Raw genomic sequence first — 27,785 nt, 5'->3', positions numbered from 1 at the left:
CCAATCAGGGCCGGCTTTAGTGCTGGTGGTGCCCTGTGCGACAATGTTTGTTGGTGCCCCCCCAATGACCACCTCCACCACGGATTCTCTCACTAGCACCCTTTAACAGTGACGAAGTCTCCATAACCACACTCTCTCAGATGCATTGAATTAGTTCTATAGCGCCACTCATACCAGTGTAGGGTGTCCGAGCACTTTACATCACACACACATTACACAGAGACAGTCAACAATACGTGTGTAAATCAGTGTATAGGAAATGTTACATAAGCCAAAGGACTAAAAGTGTAAGAGTCACATGTCATCCATACTGGTAGGCAGTATAGTTTAAGAGTGATTGGTGTGGAGAAGCACAAACTCAGAGTTGAAAATGAAACAGCATAGTTGGGAGTTCTCTTTAATAATAAGAATCAATTTCTAGCCAAATTAATCCTTTTTGCAACATTAATCAATGTTCTAATAATATATACTTTGCAGTGTGTATGCAGTTCTAGGATGAAAGTTAATAGTTCACTATTCTATATTAGGACTTTGAGTTATAAATTGCAAGTAACAAAAAGATGTCTCTTTTGAAAGCAGTAATCTGCTGATCTGTTTACATCATACGCACTCTGTAATCTGCTTGGTACACGTTCTTTGCAGCTGACATATTAACCCTCTGCACTAACTTCACATAAGTCAAATCATCAACTATGCAAAATGCTGATCTCTCTCCAGGAAGATAATTAATCACACGAGTTATTGTGATATTTATGTGAGGCCTGGTAATTGTTGGGGGAAAGAAACGCTGCAGCAGGTGCTTCAAAAGCATAATAAACTTTCAAGCACGGCGCCCCCAGGAAGCCAGCACCCGGTGCGGTGGCACCGGTCGCACCGCCCTAAAGCCGGCCCTGGGGCCATTGTATCAAGATTGGCCAAAATTAGCTCTGGCTGGATGGTGTCTCAGGGGGCATATCTACACTATAATGATCGTTTCTGTTTAGCAAGGTAAATACCTTATGTCACTAGTTGTATCTATAATAATAGAGAAAGTAAAATGGCTGCTTAACTACAGTGTATCCTTTATACGTTTCACTGTGATAAATACCTATAAACCATCTCTGGTAAGTATAATAGTTCTGTAGAACTTTTTTCTCCCAAGGTAATATTTGAGGAGCTATCAACATGACCTATTTTATTAAATGTTTTTCAGAAATAATTGTCATCAGAATAAAAAAAAATAAAAAAACCCAGCCTTTTTTAATTTGGTGAAGAATTAGGACCAAGACAAATTGTTGCAATTAAAGACGTTCCATTATTTTAGACTTGTCTTGATTGACGTAAGATGAACTGTACAGCACTCTAAAGCCCAGCTACGTGAACTTTTACATAAAGCAACACTTTTAAATAAATGGAATAAACAATATATTTGCATTGCATAAATTACCATGGTATTGGTAATCTTGTTTGAGATATTGAAAAAAACTTTGAGAAATTCACCCAAACAGTTTATTTCAGAACACGTTACATAGAGCCACCATAACCAACGTGTAGTTATGTATATTTAGCTTTAAAAACTTTTTTAATATGTACCTTTTTTTCTTTTTTTTTTTACCTTTAATGGCATTTTTCAGGTATGTTAATTTTCTAAGTGGCCTCTTATCCGGATCAGTGAAAATGAATGCCACCCCTCTCTTTCTGCACTATGTGATTCTTCATGGCATTCCAAACTTTGACACTGTGGGCGGTAAGTAAGATGGATGCAGAATGTATGAAAAATATGTGTAGGATGCAGTTTTTAGATTTAGACTTTTTAGCAGCTAAAACGTTTCCTTGTAATGCTTGTTTATGTTCAAAGTAACCTTCAGCATTCACCATGAAAACTAACGAAAGACAAAATGTTTTAAGTTACCATGTTTCTATTAGGTGGCAAACTGTAGTACAGTAATTTTTTTGTGGCTAAGTGGCTGATTTGGGGAGAGAAGGAGAAGTTGTAAGCAGAATCAATAAACACATTACATTTATAGCTTTGGGATATGCTTAGCTTTTCAGAGATGATAAAAACAAATGAAATCATAATCCTACGTATATTATCACTTGGGTAAGAGATTTTATTTATTTATTTATTTTATTTTTATTGTTTTATAGAGCGCGAACTTGACCCGTTCGGGTATCAGAGCGATTTACAGGGGATCATAGCAGTGTACAATACGCAAGGAATCACATTAAGGGTAGAGGACACGTATGTACAGTTTACATTTAAGTAACTCCCGATAAGGCCCCAGATTTCTTGATGAGGTAGCTCGGTATTTCGAAGGGAGGCGCTAGTCGGTAGTTGGTCAAGGTCTATGTGTTGGTAGGAGATGGCCAGCTTCTCGTGCTTTATACATTCACTTAGATTGTCTTTTATTTTTATTTCCTCCTAAAAATTTCCGTAACCCATAATATGCAAGAACCCTGATAATCCAGAAAGACAAAACATATAAACCTTCTTAATGCATATAGAAAATGGTATCATGAGGTCTGGGGTAGGGATGCACTTTGTTCACATGATACACATCCTGCAGAAAGACCACACGCCGGTACGTCCTTCCTACATGATGGTTAAAAACATATAGAATTATCGATGGATAACAGAGAATTACAGGGATTTTTTCACTGAGGGGTTCTGAGGGACATCAAATAGAGAACGAGTGCAAAGCACGAGTTGTCTACGATGTTACTCAGAATGCCGAGGTGAAAAACATCCCGTAATTCACTTTTTGCCCATCTATACTTTTATGTTATGTATGACCCCTAAAGTCATCTGTCCCTGCTTTCAACTGCAACGCAGTGGCAGAGGAATGATGTGGGAGTCATACATAAGAGGGCATCTGTCATTCATCCCTGTCCAAAAGGTTTTAAAAAAAACACCTGCCATCATTGACCAAACCCCCACCACCTTTCCTGCCTTCTTTCCCCTTCCTGCAGCTGTGCTTTTAAGCAGCACTGTGCTGACAGGCTCTCAGGGAGGCCTGTCAGCCTGGCCTGGTAGGTCTCTATGGCATCACAACAGTGGGTAACCAGTTTCGTAATCCGCTGTTGCTGTGTCAAAGCAGTGCGCTATGAGATTCAGAAAATGAAGCAAATAATAGAGGCTATCTATGAGAGCCATACATATTACAGTTTTTCCATTTTCAAAACCATGTAAATAATAGGTATTATTTTTAGACAATTTATTGATTTTCAACTGATAGACTTCAGAAAAGTGAAAGACTTAGTTGGCTCTGGTAAGATTCAAGCGTGTATCCGGCAGGTGACAACAGATGTCAGAAGTGAGTGTGTAACTCACTGACCTGTTTTCCAGGCTGCCCACTCTCTGTAAGTGGACATTGACACTCCTTTGCAGAATCCATTTCTGGAGACTAGAATGTAAACGTGATCTAAGCAACCTATTCCAGTGAAACTGCACAAGAGTAATTTTAATGCCACTGAATGAGCTCATATTTTCACAACGTGTTTACTATTAGACCTTTATACAAACAGAAACAGCATCACAACTTAATTTTCGAAGAGCAGAGCTCACCTCTTTATGTACGCATTTCTGCTACATTTAGCAGGCTGCTTGATATTGATGTGTCAAATAGAAGCGCTTTGACCTTTGGATTTTTTGTCAGTTTAACTGCTATAATATCTCCTCACAATTGTACTTTTTTAAAATTCTTTATTACATACATCTCAGTCGAACACAGCCATTTGCCTACAACCCTGGGGCCGGCAACATGTCATTGTGAATGGATATACACTGCTAATAAGCCAACCACCCGGAGGGCAGGCAGCGATTAAGAATCAAAGGAAATGATGGACGGAGTGTTGAACATTGCAAGCATTAAGAATCGCCAATCAAAAAATACATTATGTGCACAAAAAACTTGACGTGTAACCAAAGCACACAAACAAAACATACTCGGCTTGCGTCGTCAAAATGCGAACCAGTTATTTATAAAGCAGTGAGAGGTCAGTTGGAGATCAATGTACGGTGGGGGTCATTGCCTATCCAGCACATAGTCACTAGACCCGTGCCTCCAGTCACCTGAAATTACTGTATCCCCATAGGGGAATGGGCGGGGGTGACGAGGGGGGGGGGGGGAGGGAAAGGGGGTGTGATAAACTGCAATCACGACCCAGCTTTCAGGGTGTCACCGTCAGTGTTGCGTCCGACCCCACCTGCTACGTGGCAGGGCGCACATTGCCGTCAGGGTCCGCGTGAGTCTCAGTATCAGCGTCCGAGTCTCTGGCAAGCAAGTATGTTGTGTAAAGTCCCCAAAAGTTCTTGGGTCTGCTCCTGGGAGGGAGTAATTCACTGAAATTCTCCGTTTGTGTACTGCAGTAAAGCATGTCGTGCGACCATTGTGTCATTGTAGGTAAGGGGCCTCTCGACCAGCACATTGCAACTCGACGCTTAGCTATAAGGAGGCCCATATCCACCAGTCTACGCATTGCCTTAGGTAGTTGTTTGGTATACCCTAATAGAGCCAGGGTCGGATCTGGAGTTATATCGATATCTACTATTTTCCCCAGTTCCTGGGAGATAGATTCCCAGTATTTATACACGCCCGGGCATTGCCACACAAGATGGAAAAAATCTGCGGATTGTGTTCTGCATCTTTCACAAGCCGAGGACTCTCTTAACCCATATCTGTGCAGCCTCTCTGGGGTGTAGTACACTCTATTCACATACTTGAAGTGAATCAGTCTATGTCTGCCGTGTAAGGAGATACGTCGAGTACTAGTGCAGCAATAAGTCCACATGGCTTCATCTATATTCCGTTGTAAATCTCTTTGCCATGCAAGCCTGGCTTTGGTGTAATGATTTGCTCTATGGGACATTGCCAGTTTATATATATTGGTAACCATTTTACGGGGAGACTTGGCTCTGATTATGTAGGACAGTTCCGGTACTTCAGGGGGCTCCTGAAGTTCATCTCCCAGAATTCCATGCAATGCTCTCCTCTCTCTGTGAAACTGAAACCGTTATAACAGATTGCTAGGCACCGCCGGGTCCTCAACCTCTTCCCAGGACTTAACTGCCCAACTTGAAACAAATCCCCTGCCGTCAGTATGTTCAGTGAATGTAACGCACGTATAATCCCTTTATCCCTGCACGGGGCCACCCGAAGAGTCTATTCTATGGGCATTGCCGGGGAGTATAGCAGTGCCCCTGCCTGTAATTACAAAATGTTATGCCATGCATGTCGGGTAGAATTAATAGAATCCAATATCCCAGTCCTGCGGTCCATGGGTTCAAAGATCGTGGCCAGAAGGGGGAGGGGATCCGTAAAAAGTTTTTCCATACGAAGAAACGGGCTATCATGCGCCCCAAGTATCCAATAATAAGCTTGGGCGCCTTGTGCTGCTCTGTAATACAAGTTTAAATCTGGCGCACCTAACCCCCCCAAATGATATGGCAAGGTAAGTATCTGCCACTTCACCCTTGGTTGCTTGCCCACCCAGGCCAATTTTATCAATAATGCGTTGACTCTCTGAAAAAAGGAATTAGGTAAAACAAGAGGTATGTTCGTGAAGAGGAACAGAAATCTTGGCAGAACCACCATCTTAATGATAGAGACTCTGCCAAGTAGAGACAGTGGCAACTTAATCCAAGTTTCAACGTCATCTTCCAGCCTGCTGACTGCGGTGCCGTAGTTTTCTCTAAACACGATCTCCGAATCCGTGTGGAGACGGATACCAAGATATCGCATCACGTCCGTGGACCATTGCAGTGGATAGTCCGACTCAAAGGGTACCGTGGCTGGGGTGATCGGGAAGATTATGGATTTAGACCAATTAACACGTAGACCTGACAGGGCCCCGAAGTGTACTACTTCCCTAAGGACAGAGGAGAGATTGCTTTCCGGCTCGCGGACATACAGTAGTGTGTCATCTGCGTAGGTAGACACAATGATCTTGTAAGTTGGATAGCAGACACCTTTATGGCTATGATACTCTCTTAACGCACACGCCAGTGGTTCTGCCACTAAGGCGTATAAGATAGGGGACAACGGGCAGCCCTGCCTCGTTCCTCTGGATACCGTGTTCGGATCGGTTACCAAATCGCCTATCTTGATACGAGCCATAGGTGAATTATAAAGTACCCCTATCTGTTGAAGAAAGACTGGACCCAGACCCATCCTAGTGAGGACCTGTCGCAGGAAGGGCCATTCTACCGAATCAAAGGCCTTCTCCATGTCAAGGAAGACAGCGACCGCTTTAGAGACCGGATTGGTGTGTTGAGCGGTGCCGAACACCGTGCGGAGATTGTATTTAAGGTTCCTGTCCGGAATAAACCCTGCCTGTTCCGGGGCTATCAGTACTGGCGCCAGTGGCACAAGTTGATTAGTGAGTATCTTAGCGAATAGCTTGGTGTCCACGTTAAGCAGAGAGTGAATGATAGGACCCACACTCGTCTAAGGGTTTACCTAGTTTTGGGATGGCAACAATAATCGCTTCTCTCATTGATGGTGGCATTGTGCCCGTCACGCACATGTCATCAAAGAGCATTGAGAGGTGCGGGAGTAATAGATCAAGAAAACTTTTATAGAAGCTGACTGTGAGTCCGTCCGCTCCGAGAGCACCCGTGGCATTCATACCAGCCAGGGCTAATACAATCTCATCTTTTTCTACGGGACGCATTAGAAACTCACGGTGGGTGTTAGTGAGGAATAGTAATTTAATATGCTCTAAATAGGTAAGAAGTTCATCCTCCGAACCGGACGACCGTGCCGAATATAATTCAGCAAAAAATTGCCTGAACCTGTCCGCTATATCCACCTCATCCGTTAGAAACTCACCTCCTGACGACTTAAGTTCAGTGACCAGCGTTCTGCCTTGCTTGGCCTTCAAGATGTGGGCTAATACGGAACCCGGCCTATCCCCTTCCCCATATACTCGAACTGTGGCATATTTGCCTAGGTGCTTGATTTCACAGTCAGCTGCGTCTTGATATTCGCCCAGTAGTTCTTTGATTTCACGCCGTATTGCCTCATCGTTACACGACTGCTGACGCTGCTCCAAGTCGCCCAGTTTCCGTTCGAGATCAGCCAGTCTCTGTCGTATAGAGCGTAAAACCCCCGAGTGTTTCGCCATGGCCACTCCCCGATTGTAAACCTTGAAAGTCTCCCAAACGACTTGAAAACTATCTACGAATCCTACATTTACCTCAAAAAAAGATTCGATAGCCTCAGCCATGTCTTCTTTAAGGACCGGGTCCAGCAATGAATAAGGTGGAAACTGCCAGGTAAATGGCAGAATAGTCTTCTTTGGCACATTAAGTACCAACAAGAGAGGAGAATGGTCCGATAGTGTGCAAGGGAGTACCGTGCATTCCCGAATGTGGCCTATAAAAGGCGAAGAGATCAACCAGTAATCTATACGAGTGTGCAAATTATAATAGGCAGAGTAATGTGTGTAACCGCCCCCCCTCCGGATTTCTTGTTCGCCATACATCGCGAAGATCTATGCCTAGCAAAGCACTCTCAAGTGCTCTGGCCGCCGCGGAAGGTCGCCTCGACGGCCCTCCTGAGCTATCCAGATTCGGGTTCCTGACTTGATTGAAATCTCCTCCCCATGGGTACCGCGCCTCTGAGTACTTATAGACGATGCTAGCAAGAGCAGTGTAAAACTCCGGGCAGTCATAATTCGGGCCATAGACATTAACTACAATGAGAGCCACACCTTTCCCTCGACACCTAGAGATCACAAATTAGAAAAAAAATCTGATAGAGACGTCAAGCCGCAGATTCCTTAACTTAGAATATCCCCAGGTGTCAGACTGGATCCGGAAAACTTTTCCTGCAGCAGCACCTCTGCGCGCCGGGGAGCGGCGCCGTCCGGCACCGCCCTGACATTGTCCCCGGACATGATGTCAGTGGAGCCATATATGCACCTCCCGGTGCACTGACGTCCATTTTCTTCTTTTCCGCGTTTGAACGCGCATCCTGGAAAACCAGCAGTTCCTTGGCCTGGTTTTTGGGCCTTCTCGACACCGTGCGTGTCGGGGGGCGGGGTCAATGTTCAATGCCTTCCGGCTTTAAGGCTTGTGAAGCCTGTGCGCGCCAGATGTCTGGCACTGACCCGCACCTCATATGTATGTGGTGCCTCGGCATGCACCACGACTCCAAGGACTGTGGCGCATGTCAACAGATGAAGCAAAAAGTCCTTGAGGGAGCGGCGCATGAAATTGCTGGCCACACGGCTGTCCTGTCTAGCTCCCTCCCGTCGCCGCTCTTCTTCTCGGGATCGGGCTCGTTCCTGAGGCCGCTCCCTCGACCGCGGTGTGACACCAAGTAAGCGTAAGCACAGGCGTCGCTTACGGAGATCTTCTTCCACTCATGCCGCTACCGGCCATTCCTCTCGGAATGAGCCGGTTAGAGGCGTACGGCATCCTCCGTATTCACCCTTTCCGGGTGTTGGGGCAACACGTGCCCAAAAGGAGGCCTATTCTAAGGCACTCCAGGCTTGTTTTCAGTCGCCCCCTCTCCCTGGTGCGTCTTCGGGCCCTACAGAGGTAGCAGGCACTGTGGCCGGGTCATCGTCTGCGGATGTTTCCCCAGCACTGGCTGTGTGCGTCGACTCCGATTCCGGAGCCGACGTGACGCCGACAAGCCAGGGCCCAGAGCACAGCCCTCCCCGTCATTCAGCGCACAGCCCTGTAGGGCTCCCTGCGCCGACGTCTGAGGCGGCGCCGGCAACGCCGGCCTCGGCGCCGGTGGCGTGGGCCTCGGCGACGCCGACCTCGGTGCTGGGTACTGCCACAGGCTCGGCGCCAGCGCCTTCTACTTTCTCCAGGGAGGTTGTCGGCGTCCTGGCGACTCCACTACGGCGCCGCTCGACGTCGATTCTGGCGTCGAGCCAGCTTGCCTTGGTGGATGATCCCCCCCGATCCCTCGGGCGGCTGTAGGTTTTCCCTGCGGCGTCCGTTAATGCCGGTGCTCCCATCTACGTCTGCTCCTGTGGCTTCCCTGGACTCCCCTGATCAAGGTGCCAGGGTGCAAGTTCTTTGTGTAGCCTGGCCTTCGGTCAGTCTCCGCCTTCGCCACTCCTCATGTCCAGTGGTAGACTTAAGTGAACTGCTGGTGAACTAACACCAGTATACTGAGTGCACAGCTGTGCGGACTAAGGAAAACTCCTGAAAAACTTTTTAACTGGATACCCAAAATGGAAAGACATCAACAGTGCTTAAGCAAGAAATATATGTACAGCACGATGATCCCAAAGTTTGAATCAAAGTAAATCTTTTATGATCCAATCATAGCAAAACAAAAAAAAATTATTCACATAGCAACAATGAGTGAAAAACATAGGAAATTAAAGTACATCCATGTATATAAATTTTAGGCTGACAGCGTAAATATACGTCAATTCAAAAAGAAGTGCCCAATGCATTTCGGGATCGGATAACATCCCTTCTTCAGGGGCCGCTGTAAACAAAAGAATACACTTTAGCAACACATAATGCGACAAACATCGTAATCACAATAAAGAATCAATTCGAAAACCGGGAACAAGATGCAAGGTCAGTGAGTAACGGGAAAGACACCAGGTGGTCAGTTTCAAACTTTAGCAATTCAACATGGAGTGTGAACGGAGTGCTCCTAAAGAAAAAAACAACTTACTATACCATGTGACACACGTAAAAAAGCTAGTGCAAAAAGAAAGAAGACCACCATAAAGTGCAAGATAGCACAATAAAAGAGAAAAGGTGATGCATGTAAAGCTGCGTAGTACTCCCATGTGTGTAGGGAAGAACTGGGAAACGCTTACTAAGAATGAAAAGACGAAAGAGGAAAACTCCTTAGGGCTGAGAGTCGCAATTTCTGTCAGAATTATCGAGAAGCTTCAGACACGAACTCTGAAACAAGAAACAACACTAAAAGCCTCATAACCTCATCTAGTCACGCATTGGTTAGAACATCATCACACCATTGCACAGTTGAGATATACCATTCTTGAAATCATACCACTCAAATCGTCTACCAATAATGAGAGGACATTAGCGCAGAGAGAAGTTTGGTGGACCAAGTTTTTGCAGACCCTTTTACCCCATGGGCTTAATGACAAACTGGAAATGCAATGTTTTCTGTAATCTCTCTCAGACTGTAAGTCAGTCTCATCTTTAGCAATTTCACATTTTTTACATTTTTTTGAATTTTTTCTTTTTCCTTCTCAGTTTTCTATGTTTTTGCTTTGTCGTCACATGATTACTTGTGTCTTCATGTTTTATCTCTTTTTTAGTATTGTTCAGTTTACAGTGAATTCAGTTCTTGTATCTAGTTCTCCTTATAGTACTACCTCTCCATTCCTGTTTTTTTTTTTTTTTTTGTATTTCTTTCGCACTAGCGATTTTGGGTATGGGGTTTTCCAAGCTTTGCTTGAGGTTCATGCTGTACACTCTCCGAGGGGTGTCTTTTCCTTGGATGTTCGCTCCTTCGATTCAGGGACCTTTACCTCTGACCTCACTTTTGCCAGGGTTGTGCCTCGTTTTTCTCCCACTCTGTCTTCCGGGAGACTCTTGTTGGGTCACGTTTTCATTATTTCAACATTTTCCCTCCTGCTCTGGCTCCCCTCGGTGCTCTTACCCGACGGGTTCATGCAGGCTCTCTCCTTCATACAGTGTCCATGGGTCCTGCCCCGGTCTACTAATTCTGCCAGTGCCTAAAGTTTTCGGGTGCCCTTTTTCGGCTGCTACCTTCTTGCAGTTTGGTGCCTCTGGGCTGCTTTGCTACCCTACACGAAGTCCTTGCTTTCTTCATATGGCTCCAGTGTCCACACAACGTGCTTGGGTTCCTTCCTGTCTTTGCTCTGGTTGGTAACGCCCCACTGCTTGAAATCTGCCTTCACATATTATGGCACCATCGCCTGGTCATGGCGTGTCTTCTAACTTCCGTGCTACCGGCATCTTGTGCCATAAATTGGCATTTTGCCACTTATGTCACTCCTGTCTTACTGGGGCCAGTTTCCACAGAGCTCCTTCTCGCTGTTGTGCTCTTTAGGCCGGTATGCGAGGTCTCTGTCCTACTGGCTGCCGTCTCTCACAACTTGGCTGCCATCAGCATCTACAAAACTCGCCATATCTGGGATATGGTTCATTCTCCACGCTGGCGCTTTCTGGGTAAGGGGCAACATATTGCCTTTGCTGTCCCACGTGCAGTTGCGGGTACAAGTTCCCCAGTGTTCTTTCACACTGTTTTCTTGGACTACCTGTACTTGTTTAGGCTTTTGTCGCCACTTCAGATCCTGGAGATCTTTCCCACTCTGGGTGGGTTCATCTCCCTCTATCAAGACCTTAACTTTCACTTAGCCTCAACCCACTTTTCATGGGTTCTTTCCTGCTGTTTGTGACAGCTTCTATTGCCTTTGCCTCCCACTGCTTCCTCTCCCTTTAGAGCGTCATGCTCTGGTGGTTACCTGCGATCTGTCCTCCTTATGGACCCCTAAATTCTTTCTAGAACTGCATGGGATTCAGTCGCAGACCCGTCTCCTCTGTGGATATGGCTTTGGTATCTATTGTAAGTTAAGGAATCTGCGGCTAGACGTCTCTATCAGATGAACGAGTTACTTACCTTCGGTAACGATGTATCTGAAAGAGACATAGTCTAGCCGCAGATTCCTTAATGCCCGTCCTCCCCGTTCTGCGAGTACCTTTTCAGGTAGAGGCTTTTCTATACTCGCCTCCCTTGGGGTGGCTTGCCCTTTTGCAGAGTGATATACTCTCACTCCAACACAGACTGATTCATTCTGTTCATAGATCATCTGTTCCTTCCAGTCCTTGGCCTGGATTGTAGGGATGTGAAATCCTTCACGCTTTTTCCCACCATCCCGCTTTCCCCTTCTGCATTGCCTTGTGGTCTTTGCCACCTCGGCGGCCTTTCCTTCATGTCTATTGGCTATGTACATTGTGGATCTTTGATTGGGATTGCGACTTCTCTTTCTCGTGACGTCTTGTGGTGAATTCTCCTTAATCTAGTGTTCTGGACCTGTTCTCCTTCACGGTTTTACTTTCAGGATGTGGACTTTCTATCCTCTCCCAGGCTGTTTTTCCACATCCTTGTCCCCTTTTAACATTGCTTGAGCCTTCGCTCTTGCGGGGTGGCTCTCCAGAGCACTGCTCTATCTCACCTGTCAATTTCATCATTTTTGCACACTGTTCCTATAGTCTCACAGTTTTTTGGTGATGGCTCCGCGTTCTGACGGGCAAAATTTCTCCGACGAAAACTGACGTCAGCGCGTCGGGAGGGGCTTATATGGCTCCACTGACGTCATGTCCGGGGACAACGTCAGGGCGGAGCCGGACGGCGCCACCCCCCGGCACGCAGAGGTGCTGCTGCAGGAAAAGTTTTCCAGATCCAGTCTGACGCCTGGGGATATTCTAAGTTAAGGAATCTGCGGCTAGACTATGTCTCTACCAGATCCCTTGTTACCGAAGATAAGTAACTCGTTCTTTAATTGCATTCCCTGAGAACTTGCTTCCATGCCTCTTGTTTACATTCTACCTTCTATTTCGAGTATCCCGGTATATTGTGACACCCATGCACACATCTATTTAATACCGGGGCTTCCATATTTTGGTGTGTATAACACCACAATCTGAATATTATTCCCCATTTCACCAGAGAAAACTCATAGTGTGGGCTATGTATCACACCTGGTGAATTCCGAACCCTAGGGTATCGATATTTAACAGGTGCGGCAGAGCTTTAAGTGGGCTGGGTCCCATCGGTGCTCAGCACCGGCAGTTCTAACAAGCATTGGCATAGCCAATAGGTCTCACCTTTGGGACCTTATAAGATAAATTAAAGGCATTGTTTTTTAAATAAATAAAAAGAATAAACCTCGATTATCCATTAATCTGAAAAAATGCCCTGCATTCTAAGCTTTATTACTTTGGAGTGTGGTAAACGACATCCACTCGCGTGCATGCACACACGCTATCACACTCACATAGTGCGCCAGCTGATATAATATACTGTTCCATAAGTAAGCGAGAGGTGGCGTCCTATAGCACCGTCCTCGGATGCTCCCTCACTTTGACTAATTGTTCCGCGCGGTGAAACAAGGCTTTGTTTGTAATTCCCCCATGCCTAAAAAATGAGTTCCGTAATCCTGATCTGGTGGAAAGCGCTGTGAAGTTCTAGGGACATTTTCGCACTATATAAAACTGCAAAAAAACTTCTACATTAGGTATGTATGTTAGCCGTCTGATAAGGAACAAAACCCGGATTGTTTTTTCTGTAAAACATTATGTTAGTTTGCTTGATGAATGATTACCCACTCTGTGGAAATATAACGGAAAAGGGACGCCTGGAACAAGGTAACTTTATTCACAATCAACTACAGGAGAAGACCCCCTAGCCACGATGTGAATAACATGCTGTGTTTATACAGAGGATTTTTAAAAAAGTCCAAAATGTAATAAAGGGCATACTAAACAAAAGCCTGGAGATGCGGGGAATGAACCCGGGGCCTCATACATGCGAAACCTGCGCTCTATCACTGAGCTACATCCCCACTGTATCTGACCTAACACTATGCTACCCCATTATACCACGAAGGACAGGGGAGCCCGCCTTTCGGCGCGTAGAGAAGTGGTAAGGACAGTGGGAATAAGAGGACATTTTACAATTGGGTGGGGGGGTGTATATGAAGAGAAAAGAAAGGATAAAACTCGTTCCCCTCAAGTCTGCACAGCGACACCCTCACCGCTTCTCCAGGGAAAACAAATAACCGCCATGAAAACTCAGGCTGGCGGCAGATGTCACTCCCTGCAGCCTAGTGAACGGGAGTCTGGTCGAGGCCCCCAGCTCCCTCCCTCGGGCGCTACATCATGTAAGACAGGGCAGAGAGCCAGCCCTGTGCCATCATCACATGAAACTGAAGATCACACCGTGCATTATAAGAGGGGCGGAGAGCCAGCCCTGTACAATCATCACCTGAAACTGAAGATCACACCGTGTATTTTATAAGAGGGGCAGAGAGCCAGCCCTGTGCACCACATGAAACTGAAGATCACACCGTGCATTATAAGAGGGGCGGAGAGCCAGCCCTGTACAATCATCACCTGAAACTGAAGATCACACCGTGCACCTTATAAGAGGGGCAGAGAGCCAGCCCCGTGCACCACATGAAACTGAAGATCACACCGTGGATTATAAGAGGGGCGGAGAGCCAGCCCTGTACAATCATCACCTGAAACTGAAGATCACACCGTGCACCTTATAAGAGGGGCAGAGAGCCAGCCCCGTGCACCACATGAAACTGAAGATCACACCGTGCATTATAAGAGGGGCGGAGAGCCAGCCCTGTACAATCATCACCTGAAACTGAAGATCACACCGTGTATTTTATAAGAGGGGCAGAGAGCCAGCCCTGTGCACCACATGAAACTGAAGATCACACCGTGCATTATAAGAGGGGCGGAGAGCCAGCCCTGTACAATCATCACCTGAAACTGAAGATCACACCGTGCACCTTATAAGAGGGGCAGAGAGCCAGCCCCGTGCACCACATGAAACTGAAGATCACACCGTGGATTATAAGAGGGGCGGAGAGCCAGCCCTGTACAATCATCATCTGAAACTGAAGATCACACCGTGCACCTTATAAGAGGGGCAGAGAGCCAGCCCCGTGCACCACATGAAACTGAAGATCACACCGTGCACTATAAGAGGGGCGGAGAGCCAGCCCTGTACAATCATCACCTGAAACTGAAGATCACACCGTGTATTTTATAAGAGGGGCAGAGAGCCAGCCCTGTGCACCACATGAAACTGAAGATCACACCGTGCATTATAAGAGGGGCGGAGAGCCAGCCCTGTACAATCATCACCTGAAACTGAAGATCACACCGTGCATTTTATAAGAGGGGCAGAGAGCCAGCCCCGTGCATCGCATGAAACTGAAGATCACACCGTGCACCTTATAAGAGGGGCAGAGAGCCAGCCCCGTGCACCACATGAAACTGAAGATCACACCGTGGATTATAAGAGGGGCGGAGAGCCAGCCCTGTACAATCATCACCTGAAACTGAAGATCACACCGTGCACCTTATAAGAGGGCCAGAGAGCCAGCCCCGTGCACCACATGAAACTGAAGATCACACCGTGCATTATAAGAGGGGCGGAGAGCCAGCCCTGTACAATCATCACCTGAAACTGAAGATCACACCGTGTATTTTATAAGAGGGGCAGAGAGCCAGCCCTGTGCACCACATGAAACTGAAGATCACACCGTGCATTATAAGAGGGGCGGAGAGCCAGCCCTGTACAATCATCACCTGAAACTGAAGATCACACCGTGCACCTTATAAGAGGGGCAGAGAGCCAGCCCCGTGCACCACATGAAACTGAAGATCACACCGTGGATTATAAGAGGGGCGGAGAGCCAGCCCTGTACAATCATCACCTGAAACTGAAGATCACACCGTGCACCTTATAAGAGGGGCAGAGAGCCAGCCCCGTGCACCACATGAAACTGAAGATCACACCGTGCATTATAAGAGGGGCGGAGAGCCAGCCCTGTACAATCATCACCTGAAACTGAAGATCACACCGTGCACCTTATAAGAGGGGCAGAGAGCCAGCCCCGTGCACCACATGAAACTGAAGATCACACCGTGGATTATAAGAGGGGCGGAGAGCCAGCCCTGTACAATCATCACCTGAAACTGAAGATCACACCGTGCACCTTATAAGAGGGGCAGAGAGCCAGCCCCGTGCACCACATGAAACTGAAGATCACACCGTGCATTATAAGAGGGGCGGAGAGCAAGCCCTGTACAGTCATCACCTGAAACTGAAGATCACACCGTGCATTTTATAAGAGGGGCAGAGAGCCAGCCCCGTGCACCACATGAAACTGAAGATCACACCGTGCATTATAAGAGGGGCGGAGAGCCAGCCCTGTACAATCATCACCTGAAACTGAAGATCACACCGTGCACCTTATAAGAGGGGCGGAGAGCCAGCCCCGTGCATCACATGAAACTGAAGATCACACCATGCATTATAAGAGGGGCGGAGAGCCAGCCCTGTACAATCATCATCTGAAACTGAAGATCACACCGTGCACCTTATAAGAGGGGCAGAGAGCCAGCCCCGTGCATCACATGAAACTGAAGATCACACCGTGCATTATAAGAGGGGCGGAGAGCCAGCCCTGTACAATCATCACCTGAAACTGAAGATCACACCGTGTATTTTATAAGAGGGGCAGAGAGCCAGCCCTGTGCACCACATGAAACTGAAGATAACACCGTGCATTATAAGAGGGGCGGAGAGCCAGCCCTGTACAATCATCACCTGAAACTGAAGATCACACCGTGCACCTTATAAGAGGGGCAGAGAGCCAGCCCCGTGCATCACATGAAACTGAAGATCACACCATGCATTATAAGAGGGGCGGAGAGCCAGCCCTGTACAATCATCATCTGAAACTGAAGATCACACCGTGCACCTTATAAGAGGGGCAGAGAGCCAGCCCCGTGCATCGCATGAAACTGAAGATCACACCGTGCATTATAAGAGGGGCGGAGAGCCAGCCCTGTACAATCATCACCTGAAACTGAAGATCACACGGTGCACCTTATAAGAGGGGCAGAGAGCCAGCCCCGTGCATCGCATGAAACTGAAGATAACACCGTGCATTATAAGAGGGGCAGAGAGCCAGCCCCGTGCACCACATGAAACTGAAGATCACACGGTGCATTATAAGAGGGGCGGAGAGCAAGCCCTGTACAGTCATCACCTGAAACTTAAGATCACACCGTGCATTTTATAAGAGGGGCAGAGAGCCAGCCCCGTGCCTCGCATGAAACTGAAGATAACACAGTGCATCTTATAAGAGGGGCAGAGAGCCAGCCCCGTGCATCGCATGAAACTGAAGATAACACCGTGCATCTTATAAGAGGGGCAGAGAGCCAGCCCCGTGCACCACATGAAACTGAAGATCACACCGTGCATCTTATAAGAGGTGCAGAGAGCAAGCCCTGTGCATCGCATGAAACTGAAGATAACACCGTGCATCTTATAAGAGGGGCAGAGAGCCAGCCCCGTGCATCGCATGAAACTGAAGATAACACCGTGCATTATAAGAGGGGCGGAGAGCCAGCCCTGTACAATCATCACCTGAAACTGAAGATCAAACGGTGCACCTTATAAGAGGGGCAGAGAGCCAGCCCCATGCATCGCATGAAACTGAAGATAACACCGTGCATTATAAGAGGGGCAGAGAGCCAGCCCCGTGCACCACATGAAACTGAAGATCACACGGTGCATTATAAGAGGGGCGGAGAGCAAGCCCTGTACAGTCATCACCTGAAACTGAAGATCACACCGTGCATTTTATAAGAGGGGCAGAGAGCCAGCCCCGTGCATCGCATGAAACTGAAGATAACACAGTGCATCTTATAAGAGGGGCAGAGAGCCAGCCCCGTGCATCGCATGAAACTGAAGATAACACCGTGCATCTTATAAGAGGGGCAGAGAGCCAGCCCCGTGCACCACATGAAACTGAAGATCACACCGTGCATCTTATAAGAGGTGCAGAGAGCAAGCCCCGTGCATCGCATGAAACTGAAGATAACACCGTGCATCTTATAAGAGGGGCAGAGAGCCAGCCCCGTGCATCGCATGAAACTGAAGATAACACCGTGCATCTTATAAGAGGGGCAGAGAGCCAGCCCCGTGCATCGCATGAAACTGAAGATAACACCGTGCATCTTATAAGAGGGGCAGAGAGCCAGCCCCGTGCACCACATGAAACTGAAGATCACACCGTGCATCTTATAAGAGGTGCAGAGAGCAAGCCCCGTGCATCGCATGAAACTGAAGATAACACCGTGCATCTTATAAGAGGGGCAGAGAGCCAGCCCCGTGCATCGCATGAAACTGAAGATAACACCGTGCATCTTATAAGAGGGGCAGAGAGCCAGCCCCGTGCATCGCATGAAACTGAAGATAACACCGTGCATCTTATAAGAGGGGCAGAGAGCCAGCCCCGTGCACCACATGAAACTGAAGATCACACGGTGCATTATAAGAGGGGCGGAGAGCCAGCCCTGTACAATCATCACCTGAAACTGAAGATCACACCGTGCATTTTATAAGAGGGGCAGAGAGCCAGCCCCGTGCATTGCATGAAACTGAAGATCACACCATGCATTTTATAAGAGGGGCAGAGAGCCAGCCCCGTGCACCACATGAAACTGAACTCAGCAACTCTCTCACATCGATCGGGTAGTCTAGGCCTGTTTGTTAAGTTACATGTGTGTCTAGATATGGCTGGTGCATCCACATCTTCATGTGCCAGTCCACCTGCCGCTGCATGTGTTGCATTTTTGTTCAATTTACACACGGATCAATGAGTGGATATTTTGACTGCAGTGCATGTATAGGGCAGTGCACACTGCACGCATGGCAAGGATCTAGGCCACCTGCAGGATTCACACTGTGAGCAGCTGTCGCGCGCTCGCACTCTGACCACCTGACCATAAAGCACATAAACATAAGGGTGTCCAGGTGCCTGTGTTATTACTGAAGTAGACGGTTTTGTACAATAACCGGTAAGAAATGCAATCGCAGCAGCCCGCCTACAACATGGGGATGTTAAAAGTAAAATGCGTAAATATGAGAAACAAGCGCTGAAAGATGAGCGCGGCCCCGCAAGCACCTACAGCCTTTACCTTACGAGAGCGAGCAGCTGCGGGCGCGATAATTGCTAACAGATGGCGCCGCTGCTCGCTCCCGCAAGGCAAACGCCGCAAATGCACGAGTACCCATTGGAAACAGTGCAGAACATGCACGAGTTTCCACAACAGCCCGAAGCGATTTCAAGAGGTCCCTCCTAAGCAGCACTTGTGCGCTGCGTAGGCCAGAACTAAGAAGCAGGTGGTGAGACGGGTCCCTTTTGGGATCTCTATTACTGCCCCTACCCTCCGAGTAAACAAAAACAATCATTGCTTGGCAGCAGTACCACCCTTCACCGCATTTGATGTATATTTGTTTAATATAATTTCAAGGGCAGACCCGCTATTTCATCAGTTAATATTCCAGAAACTCTTGGTAGGGTCGGTCTTTAGCCGTGTGCTGCAATCAGCACCTAAATCCTTGCTTGCTGCATGTCACTAGTGAGTGAGACGAGAGTAGGGCACAAGGCCAGTTACTTGCCACGTTTTGCGTCATCATAGAGTGGTTTTCGCATTAGGCATACCTTTCTGCGCACCTTTAAGTAGAGGTTTGTCGCATCACCTTTCAGAATGCTAGAGTGGACTAAGCATGTCAGCATTCAACATTTATCTCATACCTTGAGGAAATGAGCCTCGTTTGACACAATGTCCTCTTTTTATTAAGTAGTGCATTAAATAAGAGAATCTGTAAATTTATCAGAAGACCCTCTACCTTCAAAGACTCCCCCATTAATTTACTCTGAATTTTGCACTACATGCTGAAAATATTTTGCATCGCTACTCCTTCGTACAAAATTTCTCCAATAATGTTCGTCTGTTTTGTAAGCAGCACTGAACTGTCCATGCAGAACCCCATACCATTTCCAGTTGTGAAGCATCTCTCTAGTGCAGTCTATTTTATCAGCATTCCCAATTATATACTGAAATACGCAATGTATTGTGTTCTTTTCAACTGCAACAATAATTGTACCCTTGGAAAACGTCCTTAAATTATATACAAATAAATTACCAATATTGTTTGTCTTTCCATTTTGTAAATGCACACCTGCAATAGACATTCCAGAACTCATTGTTTCGAAATCCCACACATTTCAATGTTGTGCATTGTATGGAATTGCTTTTTGTGCTATTTTCTCTTTTCTAATCAACAACACTTCCTTCCCTCTGCCTGGTTTATGGCTTTACCATTTACAGTTAAAGCTCACATATACTAATTCTGCCCTTTTGCTGTCCCTTACAGTCTGCAGACCGTTTCTGAAGATCTACCAGGCCATGCAGCCAGTGTATACATCAGGAATCTAGTAAGTTCAGTTGTGCTGCCAGCACAAGCAGTCTGAAAAAGCCCTTTGTACAGGCTATTTCTGATTCCTCTTCCTTGTATTTTATCCATAGCAATGTGGGACCTGAAAACCAAAGCCGAATCTGCATTGCTATAGAGCCCGCGCAGTTGCTGAAGGGAGATATCATGGTAAGCGCGTCTTAAATACTTTAATTCACCCGAGCCATTGATTGTGCACCTTCCTTCCGCAACAGAGTCAATTTGAACGATGACTGTCTTAAAGGAAGTTGATTTGGTATTTATGAATGCTCATTTGACAGTTGGCTTTAGTCCCCCTTGTCCAAATGAACTGTGATAATGATTATTTGGATTTGTCCTAGAGCTGATAATTTCTAATTTGCATAAATCCATTACTGGGGAAAAAAAATAGCCACATTGTTCATCTTCACCAGGCATGTACATCCTGACATTCCTACAGAAGTCTCTGGTAATTCCATGCATTATGACTTCAATGTAGAAATAATGTTTCTGTGGTCGGGTGTGGAGTGCCATTAAGTTTTGACTTTGTTTTTCAACCTTAATTGAGGAATATCTTGCAGAAAAAATCTTCTTTTTTTTCTGCGCATTTGACCATGGTGTGACCCCCCGGTTTTCCACATTAAATGAGCACAGTATCACCTTGTTGAAATGTGCCATGACCTCATAACAAAAAACCTTTATAATTCGATATTTTTCGATCTCCATATATCGTCTGCTAGGCTTTGGCCTTCTTTCTTTTTCCTTAGGTGGTCTTGACTCCGATCTTTCTCTTGTTTGCTCCATTTTTCAAATGATGATTTATAGCTAATCCCCCTCCATCTGTATCTTCTCACTATTGAGTCTTCCTCCCCTCTGGCTTTTTTTCTTTCCTTTTTTCTTCCTTTAATCACTTCCATGGCGAAATGCCTACCTCATTTTGTCCAGGCCACAGTATGATACATCACAGACATTGCAGAGACCTTCACCAAGCACCAGCTAAACACAAACGTTATCACAGAGATAAAGCTCACGCCTTCTACCTGACAGATTCTAGATGCCCGTCTCCAAAGACTACTATACATTGCTTTCCTCATCCTGCACCTTCCTGCCACCATCAGCTCCGTGGAGCTCATTGCCTGCCACTCTACCCTCTCTGTCTTCCAAACAGTGATAATATACATAATTTATAGACCTTCTGCGGCCAGAAAAACTGTCGCCCAAAGACGCTACTGATCACATCCCCACTTCGTTCACCAAACATTACAACAATTGCTTTCTAGGGTACCTCAGGCTCCCAGAAGTTGTATCCACCAAGACGGCATCAAAATCATCTGTCATCTTCATCAACACTATAACCTCATTCAACTGATCTCTGGCCCAGAGCACCCCAAAGAAAAACATCTAGATTTGGTTTGCCCCAGAAATACACCCCAATACCACCCTTCACACCACACCTCTAGAGTGTTCCTATCACATCTACCACACAAAATCCATTCACTGTCTATTAAGTAAACCCCATAAAAATACAGCAGTACTTCTTCTCAGAATTCCCAATTGACACTTTCAAGGAAGACCCACTCACCCTGAAAACGGCAAACAACCTCAAAGCATATGTAAATGTGCTCCTGAAGTCATATTTTAATCCGAAAGTAAATTTTGAATCTCATCCACCCCCTAAAATAGTGGTCTATGAAGCGTACATCTCGCTGTTATACTCTTGAACCAACAAGTGAGCCATTAAACAAAAAAAAGAAACATTTTCACACACCTGGATGATCTCCAGGCCCTAAAAGCGTTCTGCTCCTCATGTAGAAGCTTCATCACCTCTGCAAGTCAACTATAACAGACGCCTCTTGAAAACCCATAGCACTTGTTGGAGCTTTGAAGCACGGCTTGTAGACCATCTCCTATCCCCAGTACTCCTGTTGACAAATGTAACACAGTACACCTGTGCCTCACTGTTGGACCTGTCATCCTTAGGGTGGTCTTCCCCACAACTTTTTGCCTGCTTCCCTCCACTCTTGCTGTATCTTTTGTTGGCCTTAGGACCCTGAGCACTTTACCACTGCTAACCAGTGCTAAAATGCATGCACTTCTCCCCTAAACATGTTGATATTGATGTATCCCTGATTTATACATGTAGTTTACCTGTAAGTCCCTTGTAAAGTGGTATCCAGGGCATATATACTAAATGCTACTAGTGGGACTGCAGCACTGGTTGTGCCACCCAAACAAGTAGTCTTTCAAACATGTCTCAGGCCTTCCATTGCAGGGTCTGTGTGTGCAGTTTACTCCCACTTCCACTTGGTATTTCAAACCACTTGCCAAGCCTTTAACCTCCCTATTAATACACATAAGTCCACCCCTAAGGTATTCCCTAAGTGACCCTAAGTGCTGCGGCAAAAAATGATGGACAGTATGCTGAATAAATCAAACATTCTCCCCCTGTCAAGATATCTGGGTTAAATCCATCATTCTTTTGCTCACTACGCCACTCCAGTTTGGACCCAGACATATGCAAATCAGTCTTTACCCTGCTCTTCATGGGAAAAGTCCAGCCCGAACTGCCAAGCCGGGTCCTCCCTTGACCGGAAACAGGCATCCTGGGCACGGCTTCATGGTATATCACCCCTCATCAGCTAGGCTAACTTGAATCTAGTGGCACAGCGAGCAAGGGACCCACGTCTGGGCATACCCATCCCACTTAGGGCAAAGAGTGCTGTGGCAACAAATGATGGACAAAATGACAAATAAACTAAACATTCTCCCCCAGTCAAGAGATCCGGGTTAAATCCATTGTTCTTATGCTCACTACGCCACCCCAGTTGAACCCAGGCATATGCAAATCAGTCTTGACCCTGCTCCTCATTGGAACAGTCCAGCCTGAACTGCCAAGCCGGGTCCTCCCTGGACCGGAAGCAAGCATCTTGGGACCAGTTTCACGGTATATCACCCCTGATCAGCCAGGCGAGCTTGAATCCAGTGAGAAGTGGGTTCTGCAAAAAATTACGCATGGCCTTGAATGTGTAAGAATTTCCTCTATATTGCGCTTTGACACCGTTGCAGAGGCTGCTCAATGACGAAGAACGCACAGCCTGCGTGGCATTGCATTCTCTTCAATTAAGCACTGCATTCTCTTCAACGGAGCTCATCGACAATGTAAGACCCTCTCTGCACAGCTGGGCGATGACGCAGTAGACTCTTGACATCGACAAAGGCTCCATCCAAGGTATTTCTTCAGCGGGACGAGTCTGGGTACTGTAGTTGGCCTGCCATGTACCGCGGTCGGACCAAACTTAGACTTCTGCATTGGTCCCTCGCGACCTCAAGTGACCTTTTGACTGCTAGTGACTTCGAAGCACTATTTTTGGTTTATTTTTAAAAAATTCATATCTTGATTTCTACTTAATGGATGTTTGTCATTTTGGTCTTGTTTTAATCAGATAAATATTCTTTAGTTTTCTAAACCTGTGTGGAGTCTTTTTGTGGTGTTTACATTGAGTTACTGTATTTAATGTTACCCAAATACTTTACACATTGCCACTTAAGTTAAGCCTGACTGCTCTGTGCCAAGCTACCAGAGGGTGAGCGAAGGTTAATTTAGGGTGTGTATCTGACTTACCCTGACTAGGATGGTGGTCCCTGCTTGGACAGGGTGCAAACCTCTGCCAACTAGAGACCCCATTTCTAACACTCAGTAAACAATTGGACAAGATCAGGCACCACACTGATTGCACCATACAAAGACAGCCCGCCATTCAAATTATATACGTAATCGATTGTAAGTGATTTAGTGAATGTGTTACATCTTCACCCCCTCTTCCCACTAATTATTTGAATTTACAGTAGTCTTTATGGTGCTGTACAATAGCATGTAAAGTAACTTTAGAAGCCAATGGTCATTGCAAATAGAAATGCTAAGGAACTAAGGGCCTTATGTATGAAAGGTGTTTACCCAATCGTCTACCTGGATTATTATTTTTTAAGAGTTTTATGTAGCACGAACTAGACCCGAGAAATCGAGCACCAGTTTCGTTACGGATAGACACATTTATTTATTTTGTTAGGCACGGTGAGGGTTAAGTGATTTTCCCAGAATCACTGGATATTGAGCGTCGCTGGCGAGCCGGGACTCGAACCCAGTTCCCCAGCTTCGAAGTCGACCGCTCTATCCCTAAGGCTACATCCTCTCCCTGCGCTTTGGTACATAACATAAGGACCTAAAAACATTGTCGAGTAGACTGAGCAAGGCACTACTTTCAACATAAACACAGTGTGTGGCGAATTAAACATTGCAGCAGTCGTGTTTTCCTAGCCTGTTGCTTGTTTAATGCTAGCTCCTTTCTTTTGAAATAATATCCTATTCACCTAACCCTGCTGTACCAGTGAACAAGGAACTAGTGTGTGCCTGCAGACGCTTGGGTAGCACACGCCATGCAGCAGCCCCAAGGGGTCATCGTTTCAAAATCAAACTCAACTCTGCTTTTCGTTGAAAGGTGGAGCATTCGTATAGTGATGTTAATGAGCACAAGTTAACTGTAGAAAAGTGCCTTAAATGTCAGTTTATTCACATTTCGTCACTTTGAATGTATGCACTCACTTATTGAACTGTGGGCGTCTGAAAAATCCTCTGATATGCTTCTGCAAAAAAGGTGGTCTGTGTTTTAAATAAGTTGCCTTTCTCCATTCACACTGTGGGCTATGGGGTTTGTCTTTGAGTGTTTGGCTTTTAGTAGGTACTCTCATAAATTATCTTTTAAAGCAAGGGAACAATTATTTTGCTGCTATAACCTATTTGATAGTCCCATTTTGTGAATTATTATTCCTAGTGGTTAGCGCTGGAAAAATAAATGAGAGAAATACATGTATTTTATAACTTTATGTGTTAATCATTGGAGGGGTCAGTGTGACAAATTATGACTGTGACCTTAAGTCCACTGCTCCCCAGTGATTGAACACCCTCTTCAGGTTCTATTTTCCGCCATCAGCTTTGCAGCAATGAGTGCTTAGAGATTGATATGATTTTTTTTTAATGAGCTGTAAAACTCACCTGTTAATTCTTTACCCTACACCGGGGTTGGGGGGGGGGCGTGTCTGAAGGAGAAACATAGTAAGCAGTGCTTTAAATGGAAATAGAAGTGCAGGTACTCACTATTTAGAATACCTGTTTGCTCCTGAGAAGTGCAGCTACTCTCCCACTAGATGTATTGCAGAAGTGCTGAGAAGTGCAGATGCTCTCCCTTTTAAATTGAACAAGTGCAGGTACTCACTATTTAGAATACCTGTTTGCTCCTGAGAAGTGCAGCTACTCTCCCACTAGATGTATTGCAGAAGTGCTGAGAAGTGCAGATGCTCTCCCTTTTAAATTGAACAAGTGCAGGTACTCACTATTTAGAATACCTGTTTGCTCCTGAGAAGTGCAGCTACTCTCCCACTAGATGTATTGCAGAAGTGCTGAGAAGTGCAGATGCTCTCCCTTTTAAATTGAACAAGTGCAGGTACTCACTATTTAGAATACCTGTTTGCTCCTGAGAAGTGCAGCTACTCTCCCACTAGATGTATTGCAGAAGTGCTGAGAAGTGCAGATGCTCTCCCTTTTAAATTGAACAAGTGCAGGTACTCACTATTTAGAATACCTGTTTGCTCCTGAGAAGTGCAGCTACTCTCCCACTAGATGTATTGCAGAAGTGCTGAGAAGTGCAGATGCTCTCCCTTTTAAATTGAACAAGTGCAGGTACTCACATATTTAGAATACCTGTTTGCTCCTGAGAAGTGCAGCTACTCTCCCACTAGATGTATTGCAGAAGTGCTGAGAAGTGCAGATGCTCTCCCTTTTAAATTGAACAAGTGCAGGTACTCACTATTTAGAATACCTGTTTGCTCCTGAGAAGTGCAGCTACTCTCCCACTAGATGTATGGCAGAAGTGCTGAGAAGTGCAGATGCTCTCCCACTAGATGTATTGCAGAAGTGCTGAGAAGTGCAGATGCTCTCCCTTTTAAATTGAACAAGTGCAGGTACTCCGACTCGGCAGCACCTGCCCTTTTAAAACACAGATACTAAGGAATGTCTTTTAAAAATCTTCAGTGTTGTCAACTTCCTGGTCCTGGCGGGCTTACAGCTTTACTTGGGTCATTCCTATTCAAAAGCGAGGCAGACCTTCCCACCAGTTATGTGCAAATGAGTGATGTCATCTGCCCGCGCGCCATATAATGATCCCTTTTTCTGTGCTGCGCTGGCACAGAAGAGGTCTGAGCATTTCTTTTTGACTCCTTTATATACCGTAACTAGAAATCTCTCTGAGGCAGTGTATGCTTTGTTTACAATACAAACTAAGGATGCGGTATGCTTATGTGATTGGAAGCATCCAGTTCCAGTCCTGGGCTTTACAATTTACCAATAATTGTTTTCAGATGCATTAGGGCACCGTTGAAATAAACCAGAAGTAAAACTTCCAGACTGCATACTAGCCCAGGATTGGAAAATGGCGTCCCTGATGGAATCCTCTAGTGACTGTACATCACCCTATGGGCAAGTTATTAAAAGGCTCTGTGGCTCCTTCCACCACCTGAGGGGACAAAGCGCGATTTACTTTCGCAACTCCAACCTGCCTCCTCTGTCAATAACAAACTCTCACAGTGCTTACTGAGGGCATTGTATTGTATTGGTTATTGATGTAGCGCTTAGCATACCGTTTGCGAGGCCTATAGCGCTTAGGGTACGTGTCGTTGTTTTTCTATAGCAAATAAATTGCAGCATCAGTCACATAATCTTCTAGAAAAGTACATGTTGTGCATGAGCTTTTCTTACTTACTTTCTCCTGTTGGGCAGCCCTTGAGTTTTGCTCCACTGTGCGCGACATGGCCTCAACTTATTTCCTCGCCAGAATTCGACTAAAAGAGCTCAAGATACTCCGGGATAGAGGTCCAAGGTGACGCCGTGACTCAGCGGCCTTCTCCTGGAGACGACGGATATGCCAAGGCCACTGAAAGGCTGTGTCGCTTGGGAGGGCGATGACCTGGCGCCTCGAGGCAGGGGTGACTTGAACCCCCACAGGCGGCTCCGTCAGGAGTGACTGCACCCCTCATCGCTTGGTGCAGAGGCCGCGAGACGGAGCTCGGGGCTTCCAGCTGACAAACCCGGGGCAAGCACATTCGCCACCCTTCCTGTCTTTGCGACAAAAGCCCCCGTTTGATAACTCTTCCTCAATCCCTCATCAGTCTGGGACCTTTAAATCACGTCGTCTCTTCCAAGTATGGCTGCCGTGAAACCGGGCCTTCGGTAATTGCCAGAATTTTGAGGGAGGGCAAATGTGGGTGCTGGGAGCTCCTATTCCGCACGAGGGCTGTGTGCTGCTTCCTCCTCCCAGCACCCCAGGTTTAAAATGTCTGACATTTAGAAGCTGGCATGTGCAGCCTTCTCCATCACGTCTTTCAAATATAAGGCCAAGAGCACAGCCGCGTCCTCGGCCCGACATGCCTGGTTTACATGTTTATCTCCGGTCAGCTTATTTCATAACCTGTCGGCATTTTACACGTCAAGATGCTTTGTAAGGTGCCAGAGGTTAGCATTGCTTCGACCCTCTGCATGGTGTTGACATTCCTCCTGCTCTCACCGCCGCGCATGTAAACCCTACACTCCAGGCCCTGTGTCATTGAACCCTACGGGAAGATTGCTGCGATACCGCGACTGTATTTGTATCGGGCTGTTTGCTATAGTATTGGCATGTGTAGCAATAACAAAGCAGTTCCCTCGTTGCCTTAAGCTATGATGCAAGCAACTTTGTTTGGACA

General features: G+C 46.3%; 1 protein-coding gene across 7 annotated transcripts in view; it reads left to right on the top strand.

Annotated features, from left to right (window-relative positions):
* The window catches only part of TNS3 (tensin 3), a 784,915-nt gene that overhangs the window by 495,014 nt on the left and 262,116 nt on the right, over nucleotides 1-27,785 (top strand). For all 7 annotated transcript variants that reach the window (XM_085607385.1, XM_085607384.1, XM_085607387.1 and 4 more), the window contains 3 exons: nucleotides 1,614-1,726; nucleotides 19,938-19,998; nucleotides 20,090-20,165. In XM_085607385.1, the coding sequence (XP_085463511.1) occupies nucleotides 1,614-1,726; nucleotides 19,938-19,998; nucleotides 20,090-20,165 (250 nt within the window). The remainder of the gene's footprint in view (nucleotides 1-1,613; nucleotides 1,727-19,937; nucleotides 19,999-20,089; nucleotides 20,166-27,785) is intronic.

This window comes from Triturus cristatus, chromosome 5_2, assembly GCF_964204655.1.
Source record: "Triturus cristatus chromosome 5_2, aTriCri1.1, whole genome shotgun sequence".
Taxonomy (NCBI): Eukaryota; Metazoa; Chordata; class Amphibia; order Caudata; family Salamandridae; genus Triturus; species Triturus cristatus.
This window is presented reverse-complemented; position numbering and strand designations above follow the sequence as displayed.